The following is a 19,618-nucleotide window of genomic DNA, read 5'->3' on the forward strand; positions in this document are numbered from 1 at the left end:
GCTGTTTCTGTACTCGGGCAGAAGGAGCCCTTTTGGCCAAAGCATGTCATTGACCACTGACTGCACTGACTAACTGAAAATGGGAAATCCGGTTTCCAGCCCAGAGCATTTCCATAACTCTGGAAAAGCTGGAACAGCTGGCTTCAGACACGGTTTTGCTCAGGGGACTGATAAAATTTGGTGGGAAGTGAGCGATTCCTGTTGGGTGGGTGGGGTGGGGGAGGCCAGGCCTTGTGTTTCTGTTCCTCAGCATCCTGAGGCCCCTCAGGGTGAGCCATCCCATGCTGAGATAGCTGTGGCTGTAATCTTGTGCTGAAATGTCCTTTATGGTGCCATTGCATCTGTCATGGCTCGAAACTCTGCCTTTCCCCTCTTGTTTCTCCCACTCCTCCCTAAAACTCCCTCTTATCACTGGCAAGTCCTTCCCGTCCTCAAGCACAGCCCAGACACATTCAGACATCACACTTCTCTTTCCCATCTTATTAACGCTGATTTTTTCCTGTGATTCATCCCTGCAGAAGCAAACTTGGAAGCGAAACTCTTGTTTTTTGCTATCTATTCTGTTAACAGCTGCCTAACCTTGACAGAATAATTAACGTCAAGTCCATGGGTTGTTCCTGTTCCAAGGCTTGTATTTATTTCTCTTTGAGCTGAAAGGATATAGTGGCTGCTGTGAATTCTCTCTGTGATGCATTCTTATCAGCACCCTGCCTCATGCAAGCGCAGACAACCTGCAATTTCATTACTTTGTAGCTCAGCTTTGCAAACCTCGTAACAAATTGATGCCTAAAGTTGACTTCATGGAGGAAGATGTGTTTTGGGGGAGGATTTGGAGGTGTGAGCTCAGAGAGATAATATTGCAGCTTTGCTTCTGCAGACTGAACAATCACAATAATTTCCATATAATTTTCAGTTATCAGTTTCTTCCAAACTTAAGTTTGTACAGTCACTTGAAGAACCATTTGTCCTTGCAAGTAAAAATCCCCATCCCCACGTACAGGCGCAGAAAACTGATGAAATGTAGGTTCACTGCAGTCCAACATCCAGGCATGTCACCCACCCAGGGGTATGAATGAAGACATCCCCCTGAAATTGCCCAGATTCAGGTTAATTCAATCAGCAGAAAACCACAAAGTTTCCAATGGCTATTATATGCCTTAGATAAGTAATATTCTTGCAGTTTGTGCTGTAAGTGGGTAAACAGAGCTGCCTGAAAGTGAGGTCTCAAGGATGGGTGTACTAAAACTGGGTAAGCAGAAGTACCTGAAAATGAGGTTTCAACGAGTGCTTGATTTTGCATGCCTTTACAGATGGGTTTTTCTCAAAGCTTTGTCCCACAGAAAAACCATTGGTGTAGACCAGACATGCCTGGGTTTGGTGCATTGACCAAATGTGCCTGGTTTTAGTTCATTGACCAAATGTGCCTGATTTTGGTCCACTGGCCAAATGTGCTTGGTTTCGGTGCACTTACCGAATGTACCTGGTTTTGGTGCACTAGTCTAACGTGTGTATTTTTGGTTGATTAATCAGATGTGCCTGGGTTTGATGCCTGGAGAGGCTCCAGGGGCAGGGGCTGGGCAGGGTTAAAGGAACAAAGCAGGGATTCATTAAAAGCCCTTCCAAGAGCCCGGCCCTGGCTCCAGCCAAGGTGGCTCAGGAGTTTCACCCTTGGATCACTTTGGTCCATCCCCAGCTCGGGGTGAATTGTGCAATTGCAGCTGCAGGGGATGCAGTCCCATCCTCCCAGCTCGCTCTCCTCAGCTCGGGGCTGCTTGTGCTTTTTGGGCCCAAAGCTGCAGCGCTGCCCTTGGTTGTGGGGCTGGGAAAGGATTGTTGTGTGTGCCTGAGCTGTGAGGAGAGCTTGCTGTCACTGTGTGTGGAGTTCAGAGTCACACACCAGGGCAGGGCACAACCTGGGAACCATGAAAGGTGAAACTTAAGGCATCATTTCTGGTGCACTGACAGCGCTGTGCTTTGTCTGTCTGCTGCAGACACGGAGACCTGTGACTACGGCTGGCACAAGTTCCAGGGGCAGTGCTACAAGTACTTCGCGCACCGGCGCACGTGGGACACGGCGGAGCGGGAGTGCCGGCTGCAGGGAGCGCACCTGACCAGCATCCTGTCCCACGAGGAGCAGATCTTCGTCAACCGTGCGTACCCACGGCCTTCCTCTGCCCCACACCTCGGCTGCCACAACGCCAGGGAGATCTGGAGGTGTCAGGGAGTGTCCAGAGGAGGGAGTGGAGATGGGGAAGGCTCTAGGCAGGAGCTGAGGTCACTTGGGTGGTTCAGTTGGAGAAGAGGAGACTGAGGTCACACCTCGTTGTGGTCCCCAACATCCTCTGGGGGGTATCTCTGATCTCTGCTCCCTGTGGCAGGGACAGAACCTGAGGGAATGGCCTGAAGTTGTGTCAGGGGAGGGTTGGGTTGGATTTTAGGGAGAGGTTCTTCCCCCAGAGGGTGCTGGCACTGCCCAGGCTCCCCAGGGAACGGGCACAGCCCTGAGGCTGCTGCAGCTCCAGGAGCGTTTGGACACCGCTCCAGGGATGGCCAGGGTGGGGTTTTGGGGTGTCTGTGCAGGGCCAGGGGCTGCACTGATGATCCCTGTGGGTCCCTTCCCAGTCAGCATATTCTGTGACTCTAAACAAGACAGATCACTGAGGGTTCAGAGATGGTGAGATCTCCTCACCACTCAGCTTTTACATCTCCAACGTAAAACATACTTCTAGAATGTTTAAAGGGCACACTTTGTGTTATAAATGTTTGCTTCTGCAGTTAATACAAGTTCTCTATCACTATTAAGTTACTATTTGTTAAGTAGAAAATACTTTTTGTGGGGGAGGGATGAAAAGAGGAACTTTCGCTTTGGCATTAAGTTTTTGAAGCACTTTTTTTCCACAGACTTAAGGTATTTTCTGCATATGACATCAAGCCAATACCACCATATATTGTGTTAGTTAGGCATAAAGAAATAGCTACTGTGTTGTATTGTGAAATTTAGACAACACTGATCACAACCTAACCAAAACTTGAAAAAAATGTGGATTAGAATATGTGATTTTAATATTTTTCTTTTCTTCTCCTCATATGCTCTCAGGTAGGAAATTAATTCTCTTTGCCTTGGTAGACATCACAGGGAGTAAAGAGACGGGGTCATTTAAAACTGTTAGATGAGAATCTGCATTTTTATACACATCCCAAATTAGAACCAAAAAGCTGAAAAAGAGCCTCTAAACCAGTCATTAGCACGAAGAGCAGGACAATTTTAAGAACAGGATGTCTGATTCATTCCACATAAAATTATTTTCTCTGGTGAAATCTCTTCCATTTATGGGAAGGTTAATAAAAATACCCTTCTGGTTCCCTAGGTATTGGCCATGACTACCAGTGGATTGGCCTCAATGACAAGATGTTTGAGCGTGATTTCCGCTGGACTGATGGTAGCCCACTGGTAAGATGCCTTCAAGCTGAAATCACTCACTCATTTCTTTTTGTGGTGGCTTATCAAATTCCCACTAGCAATGAGGGAAGCTGAAAAAAAAACCCCAAAAAGCCAAAAACCCCCCTGTCACTAAATATGGACCCAAGCAAACAGGCAGTAAATTCATTTTGGAACACCTAATATTTTGTGGTTTAGCTCTAAGGTCATGTTCTTAGTTCCTGTTATTGTATGTGTGGGAACTCTTGAAGGTTTCAAACAGAAATACTCAAAAATCTGAGACTGTGGTAATTTAAGGGTCTCTGCTGGAGCTGGTTTGAGATCTTCTTGCCTTGTGCAAGGCTATGTGTGGCAATTCTCACTCACTCAGGATGCATTTTTGGGTGATGATCTGGCATTCAAGCTCATGCCTTTGCTGCGTCTCTGGGGTGCACAGAGGAGTCTCACAAGTATTTCTGCAACCTTCCCTGTGTGGCAGCTCTTAGCCTGGTTCAGGAGGCCTGGAACCCATAATTCACCCATAAAATTTTAAGATGCTGTTGATAGCACTTGCTGACTTAAAACCAGAAGTACTACCAGCCAAAGGAGAAGGAAATCATCTTCACCTGCCATCAGCAAACCTAAATCAAAGAGCTGACGGACATAGGAAATGATCAAACCCTTCCCCATTCAAAATAATCTCTTCTGTAGGAGGAACAGGTGATGTATTTGCTGTTGAGCACCCAGTGAAGAGCCCTGCATGCAGAAGAATCCCAAAGCAGTTATTATTTTCCCTTCCAGTTGTGAACTTTTAAATCAGAGAGCATTAGGACACACCTGTTGCTGCTGCAGACCATGTGGCTGCAGTGGGTGTAGAAAGACACCTGGGGCAAGGCAGGCTTCATTTATTGCCATTCCATGTAAATAACCAGAGCCTTGGAGTGCTCTGGAATGGTTTATAAATGAGACATTTCTTGGGAACATGGCTGTGTGTGGCAGGTGAGAGCAAAGGAGGGGTGGGAAATGGTTGTGGAACTTTCTGCTCTCTCACTGGTGGCTCAGGGCGTCTGGGGTGGTACCAAGGCACCCACTGGTGATTCCAGACACCAAGTGTAAAAAAAGATAAATGCCTATATATTCCAAAGACAGAGCTGTTGTGCCACTGATGAATCACTCTGGTCTAGTGGAAGGTGTTCCTGCCCATGGTCCCTCCCAGTCCAAACCATTTTACGATTCTATGAATCTGAGGAAATTAAAATTAGAGCTGAGATCCTATTTTTTTTATTATTTTTTTTATTCAAGCTACTGACTAAATGGGACATTATATTTTTACTGTAATTTTCAATTTTAAGGAATTAAGATATTCTAGGAAAAGAGTGGTACCATCTGTCCAACAGATTTCTGTTTTGATTGATCTTTTCTCCCACCTTATTTTTCTTTCATTTTTAACAACTTCCCTCTGCCTCTTCCTTCGGAAACAATTTAGGTGTCTCTTGAAATCATTTATGTTCATTGCTCCAATAGATTTTCCTCATAACTTATTCCATATGGTTTCTGGGTCCCATGGTTCTCAGCAGCTGCCTCATTTGTTCCTTTTTCCCTGACTTTTAACTTATTTCTCATACTTTCTAACCACTCTTGTTGTTGCAGTGATTTATTACTTCTCCAGTAATTAATAGGAATGATAACATAATTAAATATATGCATCCAATCTATTTTCCTGATGTTCTCCTAAAATTGCAGTGAATTTGAATACTATGCAGGTAGAAAATTTGCCTCTTTTATGTCTGTGCAAGTAAGCAGAATTCATGATGTCTGGGAATGCATTAGCATAATTTGTGATCATAAAAATCAGCATTATTACACCAACACCTGGGTTTCTAAATTGAATTTCTGAGTTTAGAGGTGCTTATTGAATCTCTGAGTTTAGAGATGCTTATCTTTCTTATATCCAAAATTTAAATAGCCTTGTCATGTTTTGTGTATCAGGGTGCATCTGTATTCGGCTGTTTCTAAATTTGTTTCCCAACTCTATGCACTCTCCAAAAGAATATTATCTATCCACAATTCTTGTCAACACTTCTGGCATGGGGGAAAATTTGTCAAGCCTGCTGGGCATCCCCTGATATCAGTTTTCTTGGAGATACCATCAGAAAAGTGATTGTGCAGCTACAAGTGGTGCACATTCATCTTTATCTTGATACTTCTTTGATTTTTTTCCAATAACAGCTTGGTTCAATCCCAAAAATCATGCTTGCAGGACTTTGTGAGGTTTTATGGATTAAAATGAAACCCCTAACAGTTCTGATGCTCTGTAGACTTAAAAGAAAAAGAAAAATAACAACAACTACAACATCAAGGCATGTTGTGGGTGACAAGCTTCTCTTTCACATGCATTTTCTTTCCTAACCAAAACAAACCCGTAGAATTGGGAATTGGGAATGCTGGAAACACAAGCTCCACTACTGGAGACAGAGAAAAAGGTTTATATTACTTGGGTATTCATTTCCCACCAACACAAGGAAACCAACAGAAATATGCAGCACACTGACAGCAAGCAACTCTGTTGCCAGATATTTTATTGGCAATTTTGGGAAAAGGGATAAAATACCATTTTAATTCCTTTTTTCTTCTTTGTACCTAAAATGTTTTCCAACCAATGGGTTCAATGGAAGGAAATTGTTATTTTTTTTTACATTTTCAGCCCCTGACAAGTTGTGTTTTTCTAGATTTTTTTAAACTGAGGCCAAGAGCCAGCCACCATTAAACATGATATTTGGGCAATGCATGTAAATGAGAATCTAGAATTAAGGTTCTTGCTGGGAAACCTACACTGAACCTTAAGTAGCCTTGACAGGCTTTCAGCCCTTCTGAAAAAGATTAGTGGACTAAGTACAGTCAGCCACTTTTGATACCTTGGAATTCTTCCTTTTTCACCCCTATAGAAAATATTATCTGTTAACAATTCATCAAAACCAGCAGCAGCAGACAAAAAAAACCAACAACCCAAAAACCCCTGTGTTCCTGTGCACATTTTTTGTGCTTGAACTGGAATTTATGTTGAGCTTGGAAAAATAATGCCAGTAAGCAGGTTTTGGAAAAGATGAAGAATGATCTTGCAAATTCACCCTCTGGCCCTCGGAATTCCCAGAGGAAAACTCAATTCTTGAATAATGAAGTGAGTACAATCAAATTCAATGAGAAAGCGAGAAATAGTATTTATTTCTCTGCCTACATGATTTTTGTCCATATTTGCAGAGTCTGCTTGTTTTCCATAAAAAAAAAAAACAACAAACCGACCTTTTAGGACAAGAAAAATTTTCCCTATGAAATAGAAACAGGCCCACTCCTAAATCACAATATTGGAGGTTCTGCTCCTGAGCAGAGCCTCCTGAGGAGGTGTTTTGATCTCCCTGACTGAAATGTCTGATACATCATTATCTCTGAGATTTCAGCAGGGGTTTGGCAAGTTTATTTCTTAACTGCAAAGTGGTTTTAATTCAGAACTAGTTAGCAGTTTCCTGCCTTTCAGGATAAATGTCACAGTCTTGTGCAGATGAAGCCTCACCATCTGCTGGTAAAACACACATTTTCAGCTTGTTGTACCCACTGCAACCCAAACACAGACTGGGCTAGAGAAGACCAAAATTACTTGGATAAAGTGGTTGTGTCCCACCTCTCATGGCCTAAAGTTTAATTTTCAGCTCAGGTGACACTTTCCGTAAAGAAAATGCTTTTCAGGTAACTGCCCTATCATTACAGGATTTTTTTTTTTTTTGGTCAGATGAATTTGCTTATATTTGTCTTTCTTTTTTTTTTTTTAAATTTTCTTTAAAAAACAAATTGGGATCTTCTTGGATAAGGCCAGAACTTATCTTCCAAGCTCTCCTTGGCTAAGCTTAGGGCACATTGTCCAACAAGCAGAATAAAATAGGCTATAATTGCAGTAAGCTGTGGGATCCAATGGCTGCTCACATGTGTCTGTTCTCTTCTGATTTGCTGTACCTGGGTGTCAGGGAACAATCTTTTCTCATCTACAGTGTGACCCTGCTCTTCTTATTTAATTTTTTACTATTTTTTTTTAATTCCACTTATTTAGTTATTTTTCTGTTTTTTGAAAGAAAGAACTTTTCAGTGGTTCTGTTGGTTGGGAGAGGTGGAATTCATGTTCTGGAGCTGATGAGCCACACAGAAAAACAATTTTTGGGCAAAACAACGCCACCTTTTCCTATATGAAGGGCAAGGAGTTGTTGGGATCTGTGTTGGTGGAGCAGAAAAAGCACATGTCCTTTCAGGAAACCCAGATCCTCACATTTTCAGTGGGAGCTGGAGATGAGGGGCCACTGGAACAAGGCTGGGCTGGGACTGGGAGCATCACCTGAGGTTGTGTGCATGAGCAGGAAGCTGCAAACTTTGGCAAAGCTGCTTGGTCCCTGATTTCAGGTAATTTGTCCCAAAAGTGAAGGTGGTGAGAGCAGGCCTTGAGGTGTGTTCAGAGAACTCGCAGCACCCCAGCTCTTTTAGAGCTTTGTTATTCATTACTTCCTGAAAATCAAGCCAGTTTCTGCTCAGGAGGTTTCAGGTATGATTACATTGATTGATTCAAGAGGCAGGAGAGAGTAATATAGAGTTTTTTAGAGCATAGCTCTGCTTTTCTTCTGTTCAGGGTAGTTATAGGGCTGTTCTGTTTGCTTTGGTGTGGGAGAACATTATTTTCCCTCTGATTTACATTCTACAGTGCAATGAAAATGGCTATATGTAGTCTTTATTTACATTTAGAAAATTATAGAACTTAAATTGTTCTTGCACTTCACTAAGCAAGGCTTTTTTCCCAGCATTTCTCCAACAGTGAACAGCTCTTTTAAAGTATCTATTAAGGACAATCTTCATCGCACAATTATCTATAGAGCTCTAAGCAGTAATAACAAACAGGTTTGGGAAAAAACCCCAGTGATGCTAGGAGAAGGAAGCAAGGGCCAAACACTCACACAACTGTGTGAGCAGAGGAATTTGCCTGCTTGGATCTTTTTATGCTTTAAATGTGATGCAATACAAACTACAGAACAACAAAACTTGCATTATCAGAGGAGGCATTTAATAATTGATCAAAGGGAGAGAGGACACAACGGGACGCTTGAAAATACGCCAGCGAAATCGAATTTAAATAATTCACTTAGCTCTGTGAATGGTAACTTTTACAGCTGTAAAGCACACCCATCCAAACAGAAAAAAAAAAGAAAAAAAAAAAAAAAGCCAAAAAAAAAAAAGCCAAAAAATCTGGTGTTGCTTTTGGCAGCTCCCCCTTTGTGATTGCTAAGGACCCTTGTGAGCAGGCACGGCAGACAAGGAGCCCTTTGGAGCTATTCATGTTATGGATTAAGCACATACAGCAACTTGGGGCTGTGCCCAGGGCCCCCCGCCCCACGAAGGGGGTTATTCACATCCCCTGGAAAACGCTGCTGATAATTAGTGCTTTGTAGGGCGGTGAGCTCACTGCCATTACATAAGATTAGTGCTGTAATAAGGAGCTGGCCAGCGTCTGTGGCCAGATTGTCTGTCACTGGGAGAATGCTGCCAGCCAGGAAAGGGACGGGGCATATTGCCACTTTTAAAGCTGTCCAGAGACCCTGCCTTGGTTTTTCCTCCCCTTCAGCACAGGGGTGTTTAATGCTTTGTGTTGTGCAAAGCTGGTTCCTCGGGCTGTCAGTGTTAGGTAGCTACATTTATAAAAAAAAAAAAAAATTAAAAAAAAAAATTTTAAAAAAAGGAAAACAACCCAGAAACTTAATTCTGGTGAAAGCAAAGCTCTCTCTTTTCCTTCCTTTATCGGTCGGTGAATCAGAAGGCTTTAACTTGAGCAAATCTGTAACTGCACCCCTCTCAGAAAGAGTAACTTCATTGAGCACACACAACACACAAAAAAACCCAAAACCTTCAAAAGGCAGGGAGTATTGTAGTGAAGGAGCCTGCCTCTGAGGGTTAAGTAAAGCAAACAAACTAAAAAAGTGCTGTAGTCAGCTGCAAACAAAAAGCTCATTGTGCCCACGTCCCACAGAATCCTTGGAGAAGGAGATTTTAAACCTACCAAATGTTTTGGTTCTGTGCTGCAGTCAGTCATTACGGCCTCTTTTTAAGATGCTCATTTGACCTGAGTTTAAATGGAGGAGAACTATATAATGTTATTAATGACAGGTATATTTTTGGTCCAGGATGTCGTAACGAGGGGCTCTTGGACAAAGTGGGGTTTTGTCTTGTTTTTACCAGGGGGGTCTGCAGTTACTGCTGGGCTGAAATTACTAGTTACTCTGGGCTAAAATACTTGGACAGCTTCAAAGCTGCAGTAATTGTTGACAAAGTGCAGGATTTTCCATTTTTTTTTTCTTTCCCAGTGGTTCTCCTGGTAGCCGTGCACAAAAAGATTAAATCTCACCCCACACAATTTGCATCACGCTGCTAATATATATTCATGTCAGTGTGACTCCAAAACAAACAGGAATTACATCAAACCAGCACTTGCCACCCTGCTTTCTTTGCCACTTATTTTTAAGATGATTTCTCAGCTGCTGAAGTGACTTCTAAGGGTCCATCACCCAGAACATACCCTCAGAACTGAACTGTGTGATGAAAGCTATTATTCTGAAAACAAAACACGGTAAAGAGCAGGTAAAAGTCCATGGCTTCATTTAGCTCTGAAAGAGTTAATGAAAGAGGTGTCTTTTCAGAATAATGGTAATTTTGGAGCAACTCTGAGCTCTGGAGCAAGTAGACAGCGTCACCTAGTGGGTTTCACTGGCATACTAGCAGTTTTCTGCATCTAAGGGAAAAATCATCATTCTATGGCAGTGTTTAAAAAACACCCCAGAGCTAGTCATCCTCTCCACTACACAGTCATTTCTTCCCAAAACTACAAGACTGATGGTGCTTTTATGTCTCAATTTTGTCAGGTAGCCTTTTTTTCCACTGTTTGAATTTCAATTCATTAGGTTTCTTTCCCAAATAACTTCTTTTTGCAGAGGTTTTCCTGCTTATTCAATCTGCAGTCACCTCTTGTGGGTACCCTTAGATGCACAGAAATGTGTGTTTTCCAGAGGCCCTTTCTTCTTTTGCAAGCTGCTGCACAGGACACAAAAAGTTTTTCAACACATTCCATCTCTCTGTTACCAAAAAACCCAACCCCTGCTAGTGAAATCTTTTGCAGAAATACTTAGCAAACTCCTCCTGGGAGTTTGTCTTGCTCACAGTGTGACTCAGTCGTGGGGAGTGTTGGGTTCCTGCCTGGCCCAAACCAAGTTTCCCAAGTCCTAGGCAAATAAAACTCAGATTAGGAGCTAAAGGGAAGGCATTCAACCAGAACCTAAAAAAAAGGTCAGGATCACGACATGTGATTTTTGTGTGTACTTGTAGATAGGTTTAAATATAGGAGCTGTCTTCAATTTGATTTGAGTTTCTCCCAGCAAAGATTTATGCACACACTTGGTCTCTCCTTCAGGCAATTATTTTAGCATCTGTCTGAATCCTGCATGTGATCTTCCTGTGATTGTCCCCAGTAAGGCATGACCCCTGCCTTTAAATCAAGGTGTGTGCTTAAGCTCTCATTGAATGGAGTTTTTAAACTCAAGAACATTTTTGGTGTTTTCTGTCAGCTGCTTCCATTCATAAAATTAAACAGAAAAATCCCTTGCAGGACTGGAGGGAATTTACAGACTGCACTATAAGATAACTTATTGTCTTTCCCATATAAAAATGCATTTAAATACTAGGTGACCTTAATGGAAATATTTCATACATTGCCAAATCTTCACAGAAATCTGATTTTTTTTTTTTCCTATGGAAAAGAAGTCCAATCATGTTTAAACTTTCCAAGTGTCTCCTGCAACAGCATCAGTGCTGTGCAGCAGCATGAGTCACACATGAGGGTTTCCTGGGCTGATGCTTGTGCTCGTTGTAACCTCGTGCTGATCTCGTTGAAGTTCAGACACCGAGTAATTCCGAGACTCACTGAAAGTGAGATGTAATTTTTACTTAAGCTGTCCAATTATAACAACCCCCACAGTGAGGGACTCATTCAGGGCCTTTCCTGATAAAGGTTTCTAAGACTTTGTCTGCTATTGTGTTGAAACAAAAAAGAAAAAAAGTGTATTCCTGTTCTTATCAGAGCTATGGCAGGAGGAAAAAAGGATGATAGTAAGGTTTGCTGTGGTGGTTTTAGCTTAGTGATAAATACCAGGCAGGAAATGTTGCTTCACTTTCAGGTGAAATGGCACAGAAAGTATCCAATCAGCCAGTCCTTACCTCTTTTAAGAGGTAAAAAACAACCACTGTTGTTTTTTCTTTAATTTGCCTCATCAGTCTTGCATTAAGGAGGAATCAGACAGGGAAGTAGCCAGAATGAAAGAAAATAAAAATCACAACTACAAGCTCCAAGAAGTGCCAAGACACATTTGTAAAGACATCTTATTTAAACATGCTGAAAACATGTTTCCTTTCCCCAGGAGGAAAAGCCTTAACCTGTACATCTAAGTAGATGTATTTCAAGTAAATGATTTCCTAGATTCAGTCCTGTGCAGAAGATTACTGGCCTTTACACAATACCGAGGTCAGGCAGTAAAGTTTTGTTGGCAGCAGTGTTTTTTTATTGTGCTTCCTTAGACACAATGCTTGCTGGCTATTTTGGAATGCAAAATCCGAGTGATTGATCTCAGGCTCTCCATGAGCCTTTGGGAAATAAAGGAAGGGCTGAAATTTCCAAAGGAGTGTCTCAAAGCTGAGATACTCCTGGGTTCACCTGGGCAGTGTGAGCACCTGGAAGAGCTGAGTGGATTACCCATGAGTTAGGAAATGAGCCCTAAGAAAGTCTGCTTATCTGACAGTTTAAACAACAAATCTCCCACGAGGTGGGATCTTGTCCATGATGGGAAGATTATGCTCCTTCTGTTTAATTAGCAGCCATCTGAATGAGAATAGGTGGTGACTAATAAATAGGCTAATAAGGTTTTCTGCTTTACAGCTCTTGCTGTAGGCCTGGATTTTTTAGCTGATTTTATGTGACAAGTCAGTCTGCCACCCAACACGACTGTGAGTTTATGCAGTGCCATGTAAGGAAATCCTCCCCGAAAATGTGGAACTTATAAAATATCCTCATGGGCTTTTGAAGCCATCATGCCCAAACTCCTCCTGTGAGGCAAGAGAATACATTTTCCCTGTTTTATGAGCTGTGAATGGCCAGCTAAGTGCATTATCTAGTGCCTCCTAGGAAGCCTGAAGAGCTGAACCCCAGCTCAGCTCCATCTCTAAGCCATGGATCATCCACACTCTGCAGGAAAATTTTCAGGGCCTTTTAGCAGAGAAAGCCAGGACAAAGAAATCCAGTGTGACAGAGAAGACTGTGATTTAAACAATAAAACCAAAAAAAGTACAAGATTAACTGATTATTACAGTATTATTAAAAGAATAAAGAGTGTAAACTCCAGTTTTCATCCTGAAATGATGGTCAGGCAGACTCCTCAAGGACCAAATGAAGGTACAGGGACCAAACTCTTGTCCCTGGGGCTAGGTTGATTTTAAGGTTTCCCTTCAACCCAAAGCATTCCGAGATTCTGTGATTGCTCTGGACTTTCCTCTGCACACCCACCTCAGCTGGAGGAGAGGCATGGCCAGCCAGACCTCCTCTGAGGTGCATTTTGAGTCTTGTACATAATTAAGATGATATGTACAGGAATGGACACTCTGGAAGTGCTTTGCATTTTAATACAGAGGAAAAAAAATCGTGTCTGTTGTGCTAATGCTGCTTAAAAACCAGAGTCGTGACAGTTTTTAGGTCACTCTGTGCAATCACCCAGTGTCAATAGAGCTGACAAGGACTAAAAACCTAACTGCAACTTTTCTTCCATGTATTCACTAAGTGTTTGATTCTATTTAGGTTTTGTCTTATGAATGATATAGCTAAGAGCATTGCCAAAGGTACTTTCCCATTAATTTCTTGCTGGTATGGGTTTACTGCAGATGGTGCAGTCACCCAGATCTACATTAGTGAAAACCAGATTCATGCCTATGTTCATGACAAGAGAAAAGCAAAATATTAGTTTATTTGTCTAGTAGCCTGTTCCACTCAAACTGTGAGAATCTCCTTGTATCATTGTCCCATTATCAGTGTCTAAATAAGGAATTGAAAAACTACAGAGGGGCTGGGTGGAGACCTAAGAAAGCAATTCAGCAGTCTGGAACTTCCTCTGCTAAGCAATTCTGGCACCAGAGCCAGGCAAAATCAGAGCTCCTCAGCCAAAATAAATCTGTGCAATGACGATATCAGATGTGAGGTAACAGCAAGTCATGCTGGAGGATATCAGACATTCTTGGACAAACCACAGTGCCGAGATGTAGTACTCTGCCACTACACTGCAGCCCTGCCAGCTAAGCAAACACAAATTTTTGGAGTCATTTTGGCAAGGCAAGTGGGAGCATGTGGAGTCTGTGTGCTGGGGCTGGGAGCTGGCAGGCTGCTGAGCACCTCCAGCTCACACGCCCCCAGTAGCCGCGAAATATCCTTCATTCCCACACTCCCATCCCTGTGGAAGCAGGCAGCTCTGCAGTATCACTTCCACAAGAAACAGGCTTGCAAGGCTTGTGGAAATCTTCTCTCAGGACATTATTGATGTAACCTCCTGCCACTAACCTTACAGTTTTGTTTAATTTTTGTGTGTATCTATGCACGCGCTCTTGAAAGCGAATGGATTCTTAGGCTTGGGTACACGAGTTGGTGTGCACTGCAATTTAGGACTGTAAATCACTGAAAAGTTGAGATGGAATTAATTTAGTTCCAGACAAAAAGGGGGATGTTTTATTGGAGGTAATAAATTCAGTGCAGAAGAAATTTATTCAGACTGTGCTGGTTAAATTGCCTGGATAATTAAAACCTATGATGGGTAAGATGACACGTGGTAGGAAAAGGTCAAGTATTTAACTCATTTTCCTTTCATAGTTTGATTCATTGTAAGGTAAATACTACTTGTGTGGGGTATGTTAACTTTATTTCTAAAATGTGTTCACCCAGGCAGTGAATAGGGGTTATTTCACAAAGTTAAGAGAGTAGAAAGCTAAACTTTTATGACATTTATATGGGCCAGCTCTAGTCAGAAAGATGTAAGCACTGGGGAAAATATAAGCACTGCAGAAACGGTGTCATTTTGCCCATACAAGGGGCTAGCTTGCCTGGGTAGTGTCTGGCATTTATGTGAATTCCAGTTCTTACAGATATCTATTTTTATCCTTCCTTAAATTCTTCCTGGAGTGACACAACAGAAATCCCAGAAAAAAAATCGTTAGGAGTGGTTTCCAAATATTTTCTCAGTTTTCTTCACATAACATTATGCAAATATCAGAATCTTGTGCTTTTTTTTGGGAACAAGGTGAGGGATTATCCCACCTCTGCTGGCTGCCAGGACAGGAGGCTGTATATCCCCTGACAGGAAATGCTGCACAAGTTTCAGTCAGTCTGACAAAAGTCTTGCTACTTTTCCTCCTGATTGATTGTAAAAACAGACTGAATCCTCCTGAACTTTCATCCAGAAATGACATTGTGCTGGTATTTCACAGCCATTTGAAGGGGATTTTTCTGTGAGTTTTTTTGTTTGTTTTGCACATACCAAAAACCATATTTCTACTTTCAGAAGATTAAGGGCATTTTGAAGAAGCACTTTCTGCTTTTATTCATCTTTTTTCACAGATGCTTGAGGCTGGTTTTTTCGACAGAGGGCAGAATTTGAATCACCATTTCTAAAGCTGAGAGGCTGTTGTCTGGGCTCAGTCTGCCACCTAGCATTTTCAATGGAAACACCAATTTCCAGTGGATTTGGGGGCCACATTCTGACTCTTTTGCTTATGTTGCACCTAATTCTGCACATCCTCCTGTGGAATGACTTCATTAACTGAATGAAGTCATCCAATGTCATAAATAATCCAAATCTGGGAAGTTAGTCTGTAATTTCTCACTTAGTAGATGTGCACTGATCAGGGCCATGGACTATTTACTCTATTTTCTTGCATTATACTTCATGGCATTTATGTAGGAAAGAGTGTTTTCAACACCCTTGGGACCCAGTTTTCCTTGTGTAAGTTTGTTTTGTTCACCTGACATCAGTTTACAGTAAATGAGAAGTTAGACCAGAATATTTTTCCCCTTGAGATAACCTTTAATACAGTGGGAGGAAATTATAAAATCTACCTTTGCTTAGCAGCCTGCATCAAACAGTTGAGATTACTTTTCACCACATGTGCTCTTGCACGGTGATACCATGTGCTCTTTTGTTAATGTGAATATTCTCCGGCACTGGGAATGATGGTTTTGCTTCTCTTTTCTGCAGCAATATGAGAACTGGAGACCAAACCAGCCAGACAGCTTCTTTTCTGCTGGAGAAGACTGTGTTGTTATAATCTGGCATGAGAACGGGCAGTGGAATGATGTCCCATGCAATTATCACCTTACTTACACCTGCAAGAAAGGAACAGGTACAAACTTGGCAGTGACAAAAGCATAATTTGCTAAATTGACATTCAGTACTTCTTCCCTGTTCCCTGGACCTTGATGGATCCATCAGTGTTCAGTCCCTTTGAACAGCCTGTCATTGAGGATGACATGAAGAGTCCTGGAAAAAGGACTTTTTCCTTCAATGCTTGTAGTCACTGCTTTTCAGGTTTTTAAAAAACAACCTCTTTGTGTGGGTATGCCAAATTTTTGGCAGATTGAATTTACACTTAGAATTTAAGCCAAAAAGGCAATGCTGACCACAATATCTGCTATTTTCCCACTTCCACCAGTATTGGTTTTGGTTTACAAGACTGGAGATCTGCAGGGCTGACCAATCCCCTTGTCCTTGTCTGGATGTTCCACTCGGGAGTCCAGCTGAGGTCCCTTGTCACCTTCCCTTAGCCAGGGCTCAGAGAGAGGCCAGTCCCAGTTCAAACTGAAGTTTTGGGTGATGCTCTCTCCTCCTTCCAGTGGCTTGTGGCCAGCCTCCTGTGGTGGAAAACGCAAAGACCTTCGGGAAGATGAAGCCTCGTTATGAGATCAACTCGCTGATCAGATACCACTGCAAGGACGGTTTCATCCAGCGCCACATCCCCACCATCCGCTGCCAGGGGAACGGACGATGGGATATGCCCAAAATCACTTGCATGAATCGTGAGTTCTCTGAATGCAAACCACTGACAAATCACAAACTGTGGGCTGATTTGAGATTGAGAAGTCATGAATGTGTATCTGTAGAGAGGAGCAAATCTGGTGGGACGGGTTATGGCAAAAAAAAAACCACCAAGCCTCCAAAAATAATGGGAAATTTTCCTCTTTTGTTTCTACTTGGAGTAGCCTTGGAGTGGCTGCCTAAAACAGAGGCTAGACAGAGTTGAAAGAACTTAACCTTTACTAAAGGCCCTCAAAGATAAACCATGGGCTGGCAGAAGCCTCCCAGGGGCTGCACCCAAAATGGATGAGAGGTTTTCAGACAATTCTGAGTTGGGTCCATTCACATACCAGGGTTAACCCTGCAATTACAGCTTCACCTAATGAAGTCATTTAGCCCCAGTTTGCTCCCCCCAAGTCACTTTTGTTTGTGCTTTTGGGGCCTGAGGCTGTGGGGTGTCCTTGAGCTCCGGGCCCAGAGGGATTGTTGTGTGTGAGCAAAGTGTGAGGACAGTGGCTGACACTCTGCATGCAGCTCAGAGCTGGGCACCAATGCAATACAGGTATTTGAAAAATATAAAGGCTAAAATCCTGAGGCATCACTACAGAAGGCATGAAGATTTTTTTAAAGTTAGAAGCTCCTCATATCAACAGGTTCCTAATAATGCCAGTGATTCTTCCTGGAGCTGTGTGTGCCTGTAACACTTCCACAGCTCCAGTTAATCATTTAACTTAATTAGCCAAGAATAAATGCAACTGTGCTGCAAAGTGCAGCAGCCCATTTCCAGTTCCATTTTAAACGAATTTCCCTTTTTTTCTCCCTTTTTTTCCCCTTCTCTCCTCCCTTCTCTCTGCAGCCTCCACATACCAAAGGACTTACCCTAAGAAATACTACTACAAACACTCCTCATCGGGCAAGGGGACGTCGTTAAACTCGTCCAAGCACTACCACCGCTGGATCAGGACGTGGCAGGACTCCAGGCGCTGAGAGCTAAATGGTGAATTGGGGATTTCCACCATTTCAGCCAAAGTCGTAACTTTCTGTGCCTTTTTCTATCACTTATAGGAGTATTATCCAATCGTTTTTGGGACTGCAGTATTCACGGCGCGTTTTGCAAAAAAAAAAAAAAAAAAAAAACTTTAAAAAAAAATTTAAAAAAAAAGAAATAAAAGGAAAAAAGAAAAATTACGGTGTTTATCAGAAAATTTAAGAAATAAATAAAAAAGAGGAGAAGTGCTTATGGGGATAAAAGGAAACCATTTCCAGCCTATAAAGATTATTAGTTTTCTATATGCCATCGGTGTGGACCATTTTATGATATGTACCAGCCTTCTGCAATATTTAAACAGCTCAATTTTAGCACCAATGAAAATGTAAATAAGATGATTTTAATGTTGTTTGACTGTGTGTTGTTTTTAAAATCGTGTATATAAAATGAAAAGTCACACTAATTTCAGGCATATTTATGGTTAGAACGGCCTCAGAGGTCTTCAGTCGTTTATGACGTTGTTTCTGTGTTGTTTACCTAGGCTGGAAATGGTTGAAATAAAGACTTCACTGACTGAAATTTGCAGTTATCAGGTGAAGAGAAACACACAAGTGACATGATTTTTTTTTTTTTTAATGTTATTTTAATTTTTTTTTTTTTTTTTGAATGGGAACTGTGCCAATTCCCACCCAAGGTACAGTTTGTGTCCCATGAGATGAAAAGTTTAGGCAGAGCACATAAAAGTGGCACAAAGCACGAAGGAGGGACTGCAATATGGAACGTTTTTTCCTGCTCTCCATTCCGGCTTCAGCACACATGAGAAAGGACTGCGTGGAGGAGTTGTGTATGACAGAGAGAGCCTGTAAAATTCCAAGTGCTAATACATTAACTTTATCAGCCAGGGCCACTTTTTTTTTTTTTTTTTTTTTTTTCTTTTTTTAGGAAGAAGGCAAAAAAAAGGAAAAAAGGAAAAAAATTACTTTCACAATATTAACCACAAGGTCTATATTACAGGTCTCTGCATTCTAAAATGGAGGTAGACCTGGTGTTTGGGGGATTTTTTTTTTTTGTAGAAAACAAACAAAAAGCAAAAATAAATAATTTTGTATATATAACCATTTTTTAATCTTTTTATAAAGTAATGAATGTTTGTGTATGAATGCTGCAGCTGTGAAGCGTACATAAATAAATGAAGTAAGCCATACTGATTTAATTTATTGGATGTTATTTTACCCATACAAAGAGGATTCAAAGAGCTCACCAAGTGCAGTATTAGCCCCTGAGCTCCACTTTTGGAACCACCTCTCAGTTCAGCTTGCTCTTTTTCCCCAGAGGACAAAAATTCCTGCTAGAGCAGGATCATTTGTTTGTGGCTAGATGGGTGAGAGCTGTGTGTGACCAACAGAAGAATCAGGATCTTGGCTTTCTCTGAAGAAGTGTGTGCACAGATTGGTTCTAGGTTGTAGTTTGGTGCAGTGTGTACGTAGGAGTTTTCTGTTATGGTTTCTTGCCCTGGTCAGTGCCACCACTGGCCTAGATGTGTACAGTGAGGGTAGGAGGTGATGTTTGAAACGGCCTCTCCACGGAAAGGATTGTTATTCCTGAAAAGTGCCTTGCACACCTTTGGGCACAGGACAAAAAAACACTAAAAAAAAAAAAAAAAAGTGAAAAAAAAAAAAAAGAGAAAAAAAAAAAGAGAAAAAAAAGAGAAAAAAAAAGTTTAAAAAAGGAAAAAACAATGATGATTAAAAAAAACAAAAAGTGAAAATAAAGTAAGCTCCTTAGGATGTACCTTTTAAAGCAACATGAAAAACACAGAGAGGCGCCAGGTTTACGCCTTTGTGTTCGCCTGGGGTTGCGAATGGGGGAGAAAAAATCTGAGAGGGAAAGGAGAAGAATGGAAACCCAGCCAACAGGGCAGAGCTGCCCATGGAGTGACCTTGCCACAGCTGGCTGGGAGCTGAAAGCAGAGCTCAGACAGCATCCCCTGGCCCTGAGGAATGGCAGAGGCTGCTCCCCACCCTCGTGGCGTTGGCC

General features: G+C 41.9%; 1 protein-coding gene across 1 annotated transcript in view; it reads left to right on the forward strand.

Annotated features, from left to right (window-relative positions):
• The window catches only part of VCAN (versican), a 91,639-nt gene extending 72,369 nt beyond the window's left edge, over window positions 1-19,270 (forward strand). The window contains exons 10-14 of the mRNA XM_058864095.1: window positions 1,992-2,150; window positions 3,369-3,451; window positions 15,778-15,922; window positions 16,413-16,595; window positions 17,450-19,270. Of these exons, the coding sequence (XP_058720078.1) occupies window positions 1,992-2,150; window positions 3,369-3,451; window positions 15,778-15,922; window positions 16,413-16,595; window positions 17,450-17,580 (701 nt within the window). The 3' untranslated portion in view covers window positions 17,581-19,270. The remainder of the gene's footprint in view (window positions 1-1,991; window positions 2,151-3,368; window positions 3,452-15,777; window positions 15,923-16,412; window positions 16,596-17,449) is intronic.
• Window positions 19,271-19,618: the final 348 nt, after the last annotated feature.

Source organism: Poecile atricapillus, chromosome Z (genome assembly GCF_030490865.1).
Source record: "Poecile atricapillus isolate bPoeAtr1 chromosome Z, bPoeAtr1.hap1, whole genome shotgun sequence".
In the NCBI taxonomy this organism is placed as follows: Eukaryota; Metazoa; Chordata; class Aves; order Passeriformes; family Paridae; genus Poecile; species Poecile atricapillus.